The sequence below is a fragment of the Nycticebus coucang genome, chromosome 2 (assembly GCF_027406575.1).
Source record: "Nycticebus coucang isolate mNycCou1 chromosome 2, mNycCou1.pri, whole genome shotgun sequence".
Taxonomy (NCBI): Eukaryota; Metazoa; Chordata; class Mammalia; order Primates; family Lorisidae; genus Nycticebus; species Nycticebus coucang.
The window spans coordinates 8,478,432-8,492,082 of record NC_069781.1 but is presented as its reverse complement, the minus strand read 5'-3'; the positions used below and the strand labels follow the sequence as shown (position 1 = coordinate 8,492,082).

Here is a 13,651-nt window from a genome sequence, read left to right as displayed (position 1 = left end):
TTTATGTGTGGGTTTATGTACAGACATGAGTTTTCAAGTTATAAGGAAGAATCTAGGATTGTTGGATCCTGTGGCAAGACTATGTTTAGTTTTGTAAGACTACGTCCACTGTTCCAAACTGCCTGTGCCATTTTGCTAGCAATGAATGTGATACTCTCTTTGCAAAATAAATACACGTAAGGGTCAATATTCTTGCTCACACAAGATAAAAACTCAATTTAGGGCGGCACCTGTGGCTCAGCGGGTAGGGCGCCGGTCCCATATGCCGGAGGTGGTGGGTTCAAACCCAGCCCCGACCAAATTAAAAAAAAAAAAAAAAAAAAAACAAACAAAAACTCAATTTAATTCAATTGGGGGGATGGGGAAGAGAAGAGAGGGGAGGAGGGAGAAAGATTGGTGTGCTCTCACCTAATGGGCACAATATAAGTGTATATGGCACATGTCCTGGGTGACGGGGATAACTACAACAGTGACCTTACCTAACAAATGTTAACATTGTAACCTAATGGTTTGTATCTTCATATTAATCTGGAAAAAAGTCAATATTCATCCAATCCACAATTTTTATTGAGTGGCATCTATTTGGAGGCAAGAACTCCCAGTACTGGCTTGGTGCCTGTGGCTCAAGCAGCTAAGGCGCCAGCCACATACACCTGAGCTGGCAGGATCGAATCCAGCCTGGGCCCGCCAAGCAACAATGACAGCTGCAACCAAAAAGTAGCCGGGCGTTGTGGTGGGCGCCTGTAGTCCCAGCTACATGGGAGGCGGAGGCAGGAGAATCACTTGAGCCCAGGAGTTGGAGGTTGCTGTGAGCTGTGATGCCATAGCACTCTACCCAGGGCAACAGCTTGAGGCTCTGTCCCAAAAAAAAAAAAAAGAACTCCCAGTTCTAACTGCCAGAAACACAATACCAGGGTAGTAAGCAAAGGCAGACCCTGATCTGGCATTTACAACCCAATAGAAGAGGGATTAAGCAAATAACCACCGAAAGTAAGTATAAATCCACCTTAAACTTTTCATCCTTTTTTTTTGGGGGGGGGGGACACTATGTCATCCTCAGTAGAGTGCCATGGTATCACAGCTCATAGCAACCTCAAACTCCTGGACTCAAGTGATCCTCTTGTCTCAGCCTCCCAAGTAGCTGGGACTATAGGCGCCGCCAAAATGCCCGGCTATTTTTAGAGATGGGGTCTCGCTCTTTCGCTCTTGCTCAGGCTCGTCTTGAACTCCTGCCCTCAAGCAATCCACCCATCTCAGCCTCTCAGAGTGCTGGGATTACAAGTGTGAACCACTGCGCCCAGCCCTCAAGGATGTTTTCATGAACCTGGAAGTTCCTTGAGCCTCATAGTTTCAGGAGTTTTTTTTTTTTTTTTTTTTTTGTAGAGACAGAGTCTCACTGTACCGCCCTCGGGTAGAGTGCCGTGGCGTCACACGGCTCACAGCAACCTCTTAACTCTTGGGCTTACGCGATTCTCTTGCCTCAGCCTCCCGAGCTGCTGGGACTACAGGCGCCCGCCACAACGCCCGGCCATTTTTTGGTTGCAGTTTGGCCGGGGCTGGGCCTGAACCCGCCACCCTCGGCATATGGGGCCGGCGCCCTACTCACTGAGCCACAGGCGCCGCCCGTTTCAGGAGTTTTTTGTTTGTTGTTTTTTGAGACATACCCTCACTTTTTTGCTTGGGCTAGAATGTGGTGATGTCACTATAGCTCACTGCAACCTCAAATTCCTGGCCTCTAGCAATCCTCCTGCCTCGGCCTTCTAAAGTGCTAGGATTACAGGTGTCAGCCCACCATGCCCAGCCCAGTTTCAGCATTTTTATATAGAGTTCTTTAAACAAAAATGCATCAGAGACCATTGTTTTGGACTGAACTGCTGCACTAGACACCAATAAACCAGACCAAACTAGGACAGTGGCTCAGCACTCATACACAGTGGTTACGGTGCCGGCCACATACACCAGGGCTGGCAGGTTCAAACCCGGCCTAGGCCTTCTAAACAACAATGACAACTACAACAATGAAATAGCCAGGGGTTGTGGCGGGAGCCTGTAGTCCCAGCTACTTGGGAAGCTGAGGCAAGAGAATGGCTCAAGCCCAAGAGTTGGAGCTGTGACCAAGGGCAACATAGTGAGACTCTGTCCAAAAAAAAAAAAGAAAATAGGACAGAGTCAGTCATCTGTGCGAAATGCCATGAAATCAAACTGAACGTTTTTTTGAGACAGTCTCACTATGTCGTCCTTGGTAGAGTGCTGTGGCATCACAGCTCACAGCAACCCTAAACCCTTGGGTTTAAGCGATTCTCTTGCCTCCGCCTCCCAAGTTGGTGGGGCTACAGGTGCCTGCCACAACACCTGGCTATTTTTTGTTGCAGTTGTCATTGTTGTTTAGGTGGCCCAGGCTGAGTTCCAACCTGCCAGCCTTGATATATGTGGCTGGCGCTGTAACCACTGTGCTACGGGCACAGAGCCAACTTTTTCTTTTTAGACAGAGTCTCACTTTGTCACCATCGGTAGAGTGCCATGGTGTCATAGCTCTCTGCAAGCTCAAACTTGGGCTCAAGCAATTCTCTTGCTTCAGCCTCCCAAGTAGCTGGGACTACAGGCACCTGCCACAACACCTGGCTATTTTTAGAGACAGGGTCTTGATCTGGCTGATTTCAGATCCCTGGGCTCAGGCAATCCACCCACCTTGGCTTTCCAAGTGCTAGGATTACAGGTGTGAGCCACCACACCCAGTCAATCAAACTGAACTTTGAAGAAATGGGCCAGTTTTCCAAAAAACAAAACTAAACAAGAGCAAAACCAAAAAAACTCCCAAAGATTAATAGCAACCAATCAGAAGGAGCTAGGAGCCTAATTTACTAGAAGCAGATGATAAAGAAGTCCCCCTCATTTGGGGCCTAAAGGGAAAGTAATTTGAAATGACCAAGCCACCTTTCTCTCTTCTGCTTTCTTTGGCCCTTTTCTGCTTATACAGCCAACCCCCACTGCTGAGCAATTTGGAGCACACCTTCTATTCTATGGAATGGGATGCTACCTAGCTCCAGACTCGCTAACATAAGCTAATTAGACCTTTAAATCTGTTATAATATTTTAAAATAGGTTTCATTTAATAGGTATGACTAATTAATGAGTTCAAAATTTAATCCCTCTCCCTTCCCTGTAGGCAGAAGTGGAGTCAGGGACGGGTTAGAAGTTCTAACCTTGGCTCGGCGCTCGTAGCTCAAGCAGTTAGGGTGCCAGCCACATATACTGGAGCTGGCGGGTTTGAATTCAGCCCGGGCCTGGCAAACAACGACAACTACAACCAAAAAATAGCTGGGTGTTGTGACAGGCACCTGTAGTCCCAGCTACTTGGGAGGCTGAGGCAAGAGAATCGCTTAGGCCCAAGAGTTTGGGGTTGCTGTGAGCTGTGACGCTACAGCACTCTATCCAGGGTGACAGCTTGAGACTCCGTCTCAAAAAAAAAGAAGAAGTTCTAACCTTGTAATCTCAACTTCCAAAGGGACATCTTATGAATAACGAAAACTCCTATTTCTCAGAAATGCTATGAGGTTTAGGATTTTTTTCTGTATCGAAAATCAGGGACAAAGACCAGATATATATATATTTTTTTTTTTTTTGTGGTTTTTGGCCGGGGCTGGGTTTGAACCCGCCACCTCCGGCATATGGGACCGGTGCCCTACTCCTTGAGCCACAGGCGCTGCCCAGACCAGATATGTTTTTTATTATACCATATGTTCCCAACAGCTCTCCCAATTACACACGTGATATGAGCATGTGCTTTTTACAAAAGGAACTTTAAGACACATCTCCTGAGACCACCTCATAAATGAGTGCAGGAGCTATCTTTGCTTTCCTATGGGGGCTAGTTGGATGGCCTAAGGCACATCATCCTACCTCCAACATGGTCTTCTAACTTGAGAAATGGAGATCAATCCTATCTCAGAGGGTTAAGGAGATGATGGGCATCTGAGAAGGCTGCTCCTTCTCCTCCTGCCTAATCATGCAAGTCCCTGGTGCTCTTGGCCCGCATGGGGCTGTTCTTCCTGCCCTGTGGGCATATCTGTGTGTTCCTCGTCGGAACTCTCCTCTACACACATACACACACCTGTGATCAACCCAGCCACCACACCTAGTGTCAATAATTGATAGTTATGGTCAAACTGACAGAAGGTGAGGAAGGGTGTTAGGGCACGCCCCAGGTCCCTGCCCTTCTCTGGGCCTTTTTTTTTTTTTTTTGAGATGGAGTCTCACTATGTTGCTCTTGGTAGAGTGCTATGACGTCACAGCTCACAGCAACTTCCAACTCTTGGGCTTGGCGGTTCTCTTGCCTCAGCCTCCCAAGTAGCTGGGATGGGCCTTGCTTTTTTTTTTGAGACAGAGTCTCACTGTTGCCCTTGGTAGAGTGCCGTGGTGTCACAGCTCACAGCAACCTCCAACTCCTGGGCTTAAGCAATTCTCCTGCCTCAGCCTCCCCAGTAGCTGGGACTACAGGCGCCCGCCACAACGCCCGGCTATTTTTGTTGCAGTTGCCACTGCTGTTTCAGCTGGCCGGGGCCGGGTTTGAACCTGCCACCCTCAGTACATGGGGCCGGCGCCCTACCCACTGAGCCACGTGTGCTGCCATGGGCCTTGCTTTTATTACACAAAAAAAGTTTGTACGAAGTGGAAGGGGAGCCTGAGGTTCTTTGAGGCTCCTCCCATCCCAACCAAGTCCAGACTGGCTATTGGCACCAGAGTGTGAAGCAAAGAGAAGCTGTCAGTAAGTGTTTAAGTAACTTAAAATTTTATTATGGGTAGAAATGAGTGGCTTGAGGAATCAAGACTAAACGCAACTTCCCAAGGTCAAGATTAGATAGGACAGGCAGAGGTTACGCCTGAGCCTTAGCTAGGGCATGCAAGGCTGGCAACATGAGGCTGGACACACTGAGGGACTCTGCCCTGTCAGTCCAGCCACACTGGGAAGACCAGAAGCAACCCAAGGCCCTGTGACTTGACCCACAGAGGGGCAGGAAGAGGTCAGGTCAGGCCTCCTTCACCTTGGGGACAGGAGTATCGGCACTGTGGGGAGGGGACACCTGACTTCCCATTCTGTCACAGAGAAGGAATCTCCTGGCACCATCTTCCCCTGACCTAGAAAGAGACAAGAGTGTGTAGGGACTAGAAGGGTCAGGGCCCAGGAGGTGGCATCAGGGCTTGAGTTCAGCCTTCCACTTCTGCAGCTTCTCGTCCATGGCCTGGAGCGTGGATTCATCCTGCACAAGCAAAGATTGGTCCTACCCTCTCCTACACTCCCCAAGGCCTTGGGAGCTTGGGGAGGTCTTTCCTCCCCCAGCTCCACCCTTTACCTTCACAAAACAGAAGCGGATATAGTGGTCAAAGAGCTTCCGATGAGGTTCGCTGTAGAAGATGGACACAGGGATGGACGCCAAGCCCTGGGGAGGAGGATGGCCATGTCTCAACATGGCCTCAGTTCAGGGGGACATAGAGAGCCTCAGGGTGGGAACAAAGGGAAGTTAACTCTAGCACCTCAAAGTGCTGTGCCAAGGTCAGAGGAGAAGAATTGACAATGTCGTTCCTCCTGTGTACAGAGGGGATGGAGGCTGAAAGCAACAAGCCTTAAGTTATGAATCTGAGGCCGGATGCAGGGGCTCACTCCTGCAATCCTGGCAATCTGGGAGGACGAGGCAGGAGGATTGCATGAGCTTAGGAGTTCAAGACCAGCCTGAGCAAGAGTGAGGCCCTGTCTCTATTAAAATAGAAAAAGTAGGGCGCTGGCCCCATATGCTGGAGGTGGGGGATTCAAACCCAACCCCGGACAAAAACTGCAAAAAGAAAAGAAAAAGAAAAAGGCTAAGGCAAGAAGATCTCTTGAGCCCAAAAGTTTGAGTTTGCTGTGAGCTATGATGAAATGGCACTCTACTCGGGGTGACAGAGTCTCTGTCTTAAAAAAACAAAAAGAGTCATGAATCTCAGCTAGAAGGACAAGCTTAGTGATAATGGCCAAGTCATCACTGTACAGACAGGAATACCAAGTCCCAGGGAGGCAGGAAATCCTGCCTATCTCCGTGGCATTTTTTCTTGCTTTCTTTTTTTTTTTTGCAGTTTTTGGCCTGGGCTGGGTTTGAACCCGCCACCTCCAGCATACGGGGGCCGGCGCCCCACTCCTTTGAGCCACAGGCACCACCCTCCGTGGCATTTTTGTGCAAATCAGAAGCAGGTACAAGCCTGCAGATTTCTTGGCAGAGGATGGGCTGGATTGTGGCCCATCAGCCCCTTGGCTGGGCACCCTGGAACAGCCCACAACCTGTGAAACCACATACAGCTGGCCCAGCCCACCTTATTCTTGATCATCCACTTGACAAAGCGGCTGTCGTAGGGCTCATCTGCAGTGCCAGGCAAGTCAGGCATCCTTCTCTCTGGGGGACAGAGGTCATGCTGAGCCCTAGGTGGCCTCCCACCTCCCAGACACTGCCCCAGACCAGCCGGTCCCACTCACTGAAGTCCGAGATGTCTGTGATGAGGAAGTAGCTGCCCTGGGGGATTATGGGCTTCAGGCCCACTGACTGCAGGCTGCGGATCATGTTGTCACGCCTGCGCTGCATGGCCTGCGGGAGCTCCACAAAGTAGCTATTGGGTTGGCCGAAGTGCACCTGCTCCCGCTCAAAGCTCCAGGCTACTGCAGCCTAGGCAGGGCAGATGGACGGAGAGATCAGGTGTCCCCTGATGCTTCAGCCTGGGCTCCTTTGTTGTAGATCCCCTCCCCCACCACTGTTGGGTCTCCTGCCCCTCCTCACCTGGCCCTGTGTGGGGCAGTGGAAGATAGAGTTCTGGTGTACAGTCCACAAGTGCTTCATGATGGTATCTGGACCCAGGACCCAACCCACCTGGACCAGGAACACAGGTAGGAGATGAGGCCCTTCCAGGCCTGGCCAAACCCTTTCTCAATTCCCAGGCTCACCTGCTGTGGATCTTAGGGAGGGGGTTACACTTCACCCTCATCAACTCACCTTCCAGCCAGTGGCGCTAAAGGTCTTGCCAGCACTGCCAATGGTCAGGGTCCGTTCCCACATGCCAGGGAGGCTGGCTGCCCAAGGCCAAAGAGAGCAGCCACTGAGATGGGGGGATAGCCTGTGCCCCACGGGCATTCGCAGGCCCAACATTCTGGACTCCTCTATATACTAAGTTCTCTGCAGGACTTGTTTCATCTCACCCCCTCAACAATCTGGGGCAGATGCTACTGTGATCCTCTGCACTCAGGGAGAAAAAGGCCACAGGACCTGTGAGACTCCCGACCTTTGGGTCCTACACATCAGGCCTGTGCTGACTCTCAAAGCAGGTCAAGCCCCTGCCACAAAGGGGAAGGCCCAGGCTGGCCTGGCTCACCGATGCTGACGTGCTCATGGCCGTCATAAACCACCCACTGGTAGACCTCATCACTGATGCACACCACGCCGTGCTGCTGGCACAGGCTGGCCACCAGCTCCAGCTCCTCCCTGGAGAACACCTATGGGGACCAAAGGAGGGTACAGACCTGCAGCCAGGACAGTCCCCAAACATGTAGCCCTGTTTGGAGAGATTAATGGTTCCATGCCGTCCCACTGATCCCTGCAGCACGGACCCAGGAGGCCGGTTCTTTCATGATCCTGTTTTACTGCTGAGGAAACAGTGCTAGAGGCTAAGCATCTGTGTGAAGGTCACTGGGAAGCGATGGAGGCACCCAGCCTACTCTCCCACCCCAGCCCTCATGCCTTCCCTGCTTATTCCTGCTGCTATCCCTGGGGCTCGGCTTCTGTAGCCTTGGTCCGCAGAGCTCATCATGTGTGGTCCTCCCACTTCACAGATAAAGAAACTGAGGCCCCACAGCAGCAAATCAGGGGTAGTGTGGGGAATGTGAACCCAGTCTGGAGGGGTCTCTGGAAAGGTCTCTCAGGTACCTTTCCCAGGGGGTTGTTGGGTGTGTTGAGGACCAGGGCTTTGGTGCGAGGGCTGAATTTGCTGGCCAGCTCTGTGGGGTCCAGCTTCCAGTTGCTGCTGGAATCCAGTTCCCCATCCTGGATGGGACTCTGCAAGAGTAGGTGGCAGCAGGTAGCAATACTTGCCCACCTGACACTCAGCTCCTCCCCCAGGCAGAATCTGTCCTCACCTCCTCTCCTCTGGTCTGTGCATACACAGACCTCTCCTCCACTCTCCCAGCTCAGAGGAACTGTCCTCTTTCGCTTCTTTCCCCCTTTCCTACCTCCCAGGGTCCAAGTCAGCCCACACCTGGGGATCCTCTACCCACCCATACCCCACCTAACTTGCTTACCGGCTTCAGGGACACAAATACAGGGTGACCCCCTGCCATCAACGTCATGGGCTCATAACAGTCAAAAGCGGGTTCAATGATGATGACCTGACATAAGAGTCAGATTAGCTGGGGTCAGCACAGCCCTGACCTCACCCCCACCCAACCCAAGTCTGGCCACTCACCTCATCACCGTCATCCACCAGGGCCTGGAAGGATGTGAACAGGGACCCATAGGCTCCCACAGTCACCAGCACGTTCTTGTGTGGGTCCACTTCCTGGCCCAGCAGCTTCCCAAAGAAACTTGCCAGGATCTCTTTCAGTGGTGGGTAACCCTGCAGGACAGCAGGAATTAGTCACCAGGTCCAGCCTAGGCCCACTCTCATGCCCATCCTCCCGCCAGCTTTGAAAGAGACTTATTATTTAATCCCTACCATTTGATAGGTAGAAAAAATAAAGACCCAGAGAAAGGAAATAACTTGTCTCGGATCACACATAGTTGATGGGTAGCAATAGGACTTTACTTTGCAGCTCTGGAGGTACCCCACTTTGATTTTTTTTTTTTAAGAGATTGAGGCTTTTTTTGAGACACAGTCTCGAGCTGTCGCCCTGAGTAGAGTGCCATAGCATCACAGCTCACAGCAACCTCCAACTCTTGGGCCCAAGCAATTCCCTTGCCTCAGCCTACCAAGCAGCTGGGACCACAGGCACCAGACACAACGCTCAGCTATTTTTTTTTTTTGCCATTATTGTTTCAGCTGGTCTGGGCTGGGCTCGAACTCACCAGCCTTGGTGCGTGTAGCCAGCGCCATACCCACTGAGCTATGGGTGCCACATTGATTTTTTTTTTTTTGGAGACAGAGTCTCAAGCTATCACCCTGGGTAGAGTGCCGTGGAGTCATAGCTCATAGCAACCTCAAACTCATGGGCTTAAGTGATTCTCTTGCCTCAGCTTCCCAAGTAGATGGGACTACAGGTGCCTACCACAATGCCCAGCTATTTTGTTGTTGTTGTTGCCATTGTTGTTTTAGATGGCCCTGGCCAGGTTCGAACCCACAGCCTCGGTGTATAACGCCAGCACCCTACCCACTGAGCTATGGGTGCCACCCTGTTTTTTTTGTTTTTTTTTTGTAGAGACAGAGTCTCACTTTATGGCCCTCGGTAGAGTGCCGTGGCCTCACACAGCTCACAGCAACCTCCAACTCCTGGGCTTAAGCGATTCTCTTGCCTCAGCCTCCCGAGTAGCTGGGACTACAGGCACCCGCCACAATGCCCGGCTATTTTTTGGTTGCAGTTTGGCCGGGGCCGGGTTTGAACCTGCCACCCTCGGTATATGGGGCCAGCGCCTTACCGACTGAGCCATAGGCGCCGCCCCACCCTGTTTTTTTTTTTTGAGACAGAATCTCACTACGTATGTGGCTGGTGCATAACCACCGTGCTACAGGTGCCGAGCCCTGAATTTTTGTAGTTGTTGTTATTGTTGTTTTAGACAGTGTCTCAAGCTGTTGCTCTGGGTAGAGTGCTGTGGCATCATAGCTCATAGCAACCTCCAACTCTTGGGCTCAAGCAATCCTCTTGCCTCAGTTCTATTTTTAGTAGAGATGGGATCTCACTCTTGCTCAGGCTGGTCTCGAACTCATGAGCTCAGGCAATCCACCCACCTCAGCCTCCCAGAGTGCTAGGATTATAGGCGTGAGCCACCGCACCTGGTACCCCACTTTGAGAGGACCCTTGGATCCATAAGCTTATTTGCTGAGGATACTTATAAAATACTCAAGGCTAAGCCAAGTGAACGATACCTTGTCTAGAAGACAAAAATGAAAATTTTCTGTACATCAAAAGGTGTCATGAGCAAAGACAAAAGCATTGCAACATAAGATACACTCCCGAATGCAAAAACGAACAAAGCAGCAAGACAAAAATAACATACCCAAATGCAGAAATGAACAAAAATGCTGTTGCATACAGAAATAGTAACCAAAGCAAAGCAAATAAAAGCAACATTGGGGGGTGGCGCCTGTGGCTCAGTGGGTGGGGTGCAACCCCATATACCAAGGGTGGTGGGTTCGAACCCCGCCGAACTGCAACAACAAAAAAAACGGGGCATTGTGGCGGGTGCCTATAAATCCCGCTACTCGGGAGGCTGAGGCAAGAGAAGCCTAAGCCCAAGAATTGGAGGTTGCCGTGAGCTGTGACTCCATGGCACTCTACCAAGGGTGACAGAGTGAGACTCTGTCTCTAGAAAAAAAAAAAGAAAGAAAGAAAGAAAAAGCAACATTGAAATGCTACTATAATATTATAAGAATATGTTAGGCTGGGCTTGGTGGCTCATGCCTGTAATCCTAGCACTCTGGGAGGCTGAGGTAAGTGGATTGTTTGAGCTCACAAGTTTGAGACCAGCCTGAGCAAGAGTGAGACCACGTCTCTAAAAATAGCCACGTGTTGTGGTGGGCACCTGTAGTCTCAGCAACTAGGGAGGCTGAGGCATAGAATTGTTTAACTAAAGAGTCTAAGGTTGTAGTAAGGTACGGCACCACTGCACTCTGCAGAGGGTGACAAGGTAAAACTCAGTCTCCAAAAAACAAACAAACAAACAAACTATACACACACACACACATAGATACATATATATATATATATATATATATATGTGTATATGTCACCCTCTAAAAATAGCCAGGTGTTGTGGTGGGCGACTGTAATCTCAGCTACTTAGGAGGCTGAGGCAAGACAATTGCTTAACCCCAAAAGTTTGAGGTTACTGTGACTTGTGACACCACGGCATTCTACCCAGGGCAACATAGTGAGACTCTGTCTCAAAAAAAAAAAAAAAAGTTAGTCTGGGTTTAGTGGTTTATGCCTGTATTCACAACACTTTGGGAGGCCAAGGTGGGAGGATCACTTGAGGCCAGGAGTTCAAGATCAGCTTGGGCAACACAGTGAGATCCCATTTCTAAAACAAACATTTAGCCAGGCATAGTGGTATGTGCTTGTAGCCCAGCCACTCAGGAGGCTGAGGCAAGAAGATGGCTTGAGCCCAATAATTCGAGGTTACAGTGAGCTATCATGGTGCCACTGCACTCCAGCCTGGACCTTGTCTCAAAAAAAAAAAAAAAAAAAAAAAAAATATATATATATATATATATAGAGAGAGAGAGAGAGAGAGAGAGAGAGAGAGAGAGAGAACATGTGCTATTTTATTTTATTTTTTTTGAGACAGAGTCTCAAGCTGTCGCCCTGGGTAGAGTGTCGGGGTGTCACAGCTCACAGCAACTTCAAACTCTTGGGCTTAAGTGATTCTCTAGCCTCAGCCTCCCAAGTAGCTGGGACTACAGGTGCCCACCACAACACCCAGCCACCCAGCTAGTTTTTGGTTGTAGTTGTCATTGTTGTTTGGCGTGCCTGGGCTGGATTCAAACCTGCCAGTTCCAGTGTATGTGGCTGGCCGCCCTAGCTGCTGAGCTACAGGCACCGAGCCTGATTCGGAAGTTTTACTTTGAAGAATTTATCTTAGAGAAATCCACCTGTATACAAAGCTGAATATCCACAGAAGGATATTCACTATAGCATTATTTGTGATAATGAGATATCTGATATGATACTAGTGTCTATTAGCATAAAGCTGGTTAAATCAACAATGGCACCTGTAGGTGAAGGAGTGCAGGGGACTTCCCTTTAACACATGGCTCCCTGGCATAATGATTTCTTTCTTTTTTTTTGAGAGAGAGTCTCGCTATGTCGCCCTTGGTAGAGTGCAGTGGTGTCACAGCTCACAGCAACCTCAAACACTTGGGGTTAAGCGATTCTCTTGCCTCAGCCTCCCAAGTAGCTGGGACCACAGGCACCCACCACAACAGTCGGCTATTTTTTTATTAATTTTTTGGTTGTAGTTGTCAGTTTTTTGCAGGCCCAGGCTGGATTCGAACCCACCAGCTCCAGTGTATGTGGCTGGCAGCCTAGCCGCTGAGCTACAGGTGCTGAGCCCATTATGAGTATTTTGAATAAAAGGTCTTCAAAGATCAACGGATGGAAACAGAATTTTCCTCTAGCTACATAAAAGACCCATAGACCCAACAAAAAAAGTGTTATTTAGGGTGGTGCCTGTGGCCCAGTGAGTAGGGCGCTGGCCCCATATACCGAGGGTGGCAGGTTCAAACCCAGCCCCGGCCAAACTGCAACAAAAAATAGCCGCGCGTTGTGGCAGGTGCCTGTAGTCCCAGGTACTTGGGAGGCTGAGGCAAGAGACTCACCTAAGCCTAAGACTTGGAGGTTGCTGTGAACTGTGACGCCACGGCACTCTACCCAGGGTGACAAAGTGAGACTCTGTCTCTAAAAAAAAAAAAAAAAAAGGTATTTATTTATTTATTTTTGAGACAGAGTCTCCTACGTGGCTCTCAGTAGGGTGCCATGGCATCACAGCTCACAGCAACCTCCACCTCTTGGGCTTAAGTGATTCTCTTGCTTCTGCCTCCCAAGTAGCTGGGACTACAGGTGCTCACCACAACACCAGGCTATATTTTTGTTGTAGTTGACATTGTTGTTTAACAGGCCCTGGCCAGGTTCGAACCCACCAGCCTCGGTGTATGTGGCCAGCGCCCTAGTCACTGAGCTACAGGAACTGAGCGTATTTTTAATTTTTTTGAGACAGTCTCACTCTGTCACCCTGGGTAGAGTCCCGTGTCATCTTTACTCACAGCAACCTCAAACTTTTGGGCTTAAACCGTGCTCTTGCCTCACCCTCCTGGGTAGTTGGAACTATAGGCTACTACTATAATGCCCAGCTAGTTTTTGTATTTCTTTTTAGTAGAGACAGGGTCTCGTTCTTGCTCAGGCTGGTCTTGAACTCCTGAGCTCAGGCAATCCACCTGAACTTGGCCTTCCAGAGTGTTAGTATTACATGCCTGAGCTGCTAAGCCCGGCCCTTATATGCCACTTCTACTATTAGTTTACTTTTCTGAGTTGAGTTTTCAGCGAACCTTCAGAGAGTGAAGGAAAAGCTTTCCCTGGGTCCTTATATAGGCAACAGAATACTATGTAGCTATTAAAAAGAACGAGGCTGTTCCAACATGGAAATATACATGCAATATTCTTTTTAACAAAATAAGATATAGGGGCGGTGCCTGTGGCTCAATGGGTAGGGCGCCAGCCCCATATACTGAGGGTGGAGGGTTCCAACCCGGCCCCAGCAAAACTGCAACAAAAAAATTGCCGGGCGTTGTGTTGGGCATCTGTAGTCCTGGCTACTTGGGAGGCTGAAGCAAGAGAATTGCCTAAGCTCAGGAGTTGGAGGTTGCTATAAGCTATGATGCCACAGGACTCTATTGAGGGCAATAAAGTGAGACTGTCTCTACAAAAAAAAAA

The 13,651-nt window shown here is 49.7% G+C and overlaps 1 protein-coding gene across 8 annotated transcripts in view; it reads right to left on the bottom strand.

Moving 5' to 3' along the window:
* Window positions 1-4,776: 4,776 nt before the first annotated feature.
* Window positions 4,777-13,651, bottom strand: part of KYAT1 (kynurenine aminotransferase 1) — a 49,601-nt gene continuing 40,726 nt past the window's right edge. For 6 of the 8 annotated variants that reach the window (XM_053560366.1, XM_053560312.1, XM_053560355.1 and 3 more), the window contains 9 exons: window positions 8,476-8,625; window positions 8,312-8,398; window positions 7,941-8,069; window positions 7,390-7,510; window positions 7,014-7,090; window positions 6,801-6,890; window positions 6,503-6,689; window positions 6,343-6,422; window positions 4,777-5,438 (listed from right to left, as the gene is read on the bottom strand). In XM_053560366.1, coding sequence (XP_053416341.1) covers window positions 5,280-5,438; window positions 6,343-6,422; window positions 6,503-6,689; window positions 6,801-6,890; window positions 7,014-7,090; window positions 7,390-7,510; window positions 7,941-8,069; window positions 8,312-8,398; window positions 8,476-8,625 — 1,080 coding nt within the window. In that variant the 3' untranslated portion in view covers window positions 4,777-5,279. The remainder of the gene's footprint in view (window positions 5,439-6,342; window positions 6,423-6,502; window positions 6,690-6,800; window positions 6,891-7,013; window positions 7,091-7,389; window positions 7,511-7,940; window positions 8,070-8,311; window positions 8,399-8,475; window positions 8,626-13,651) is intronic. The other 2 variants (XM_053560334.1, XM_053560344.1) reach the window with 2 other exon arrangements.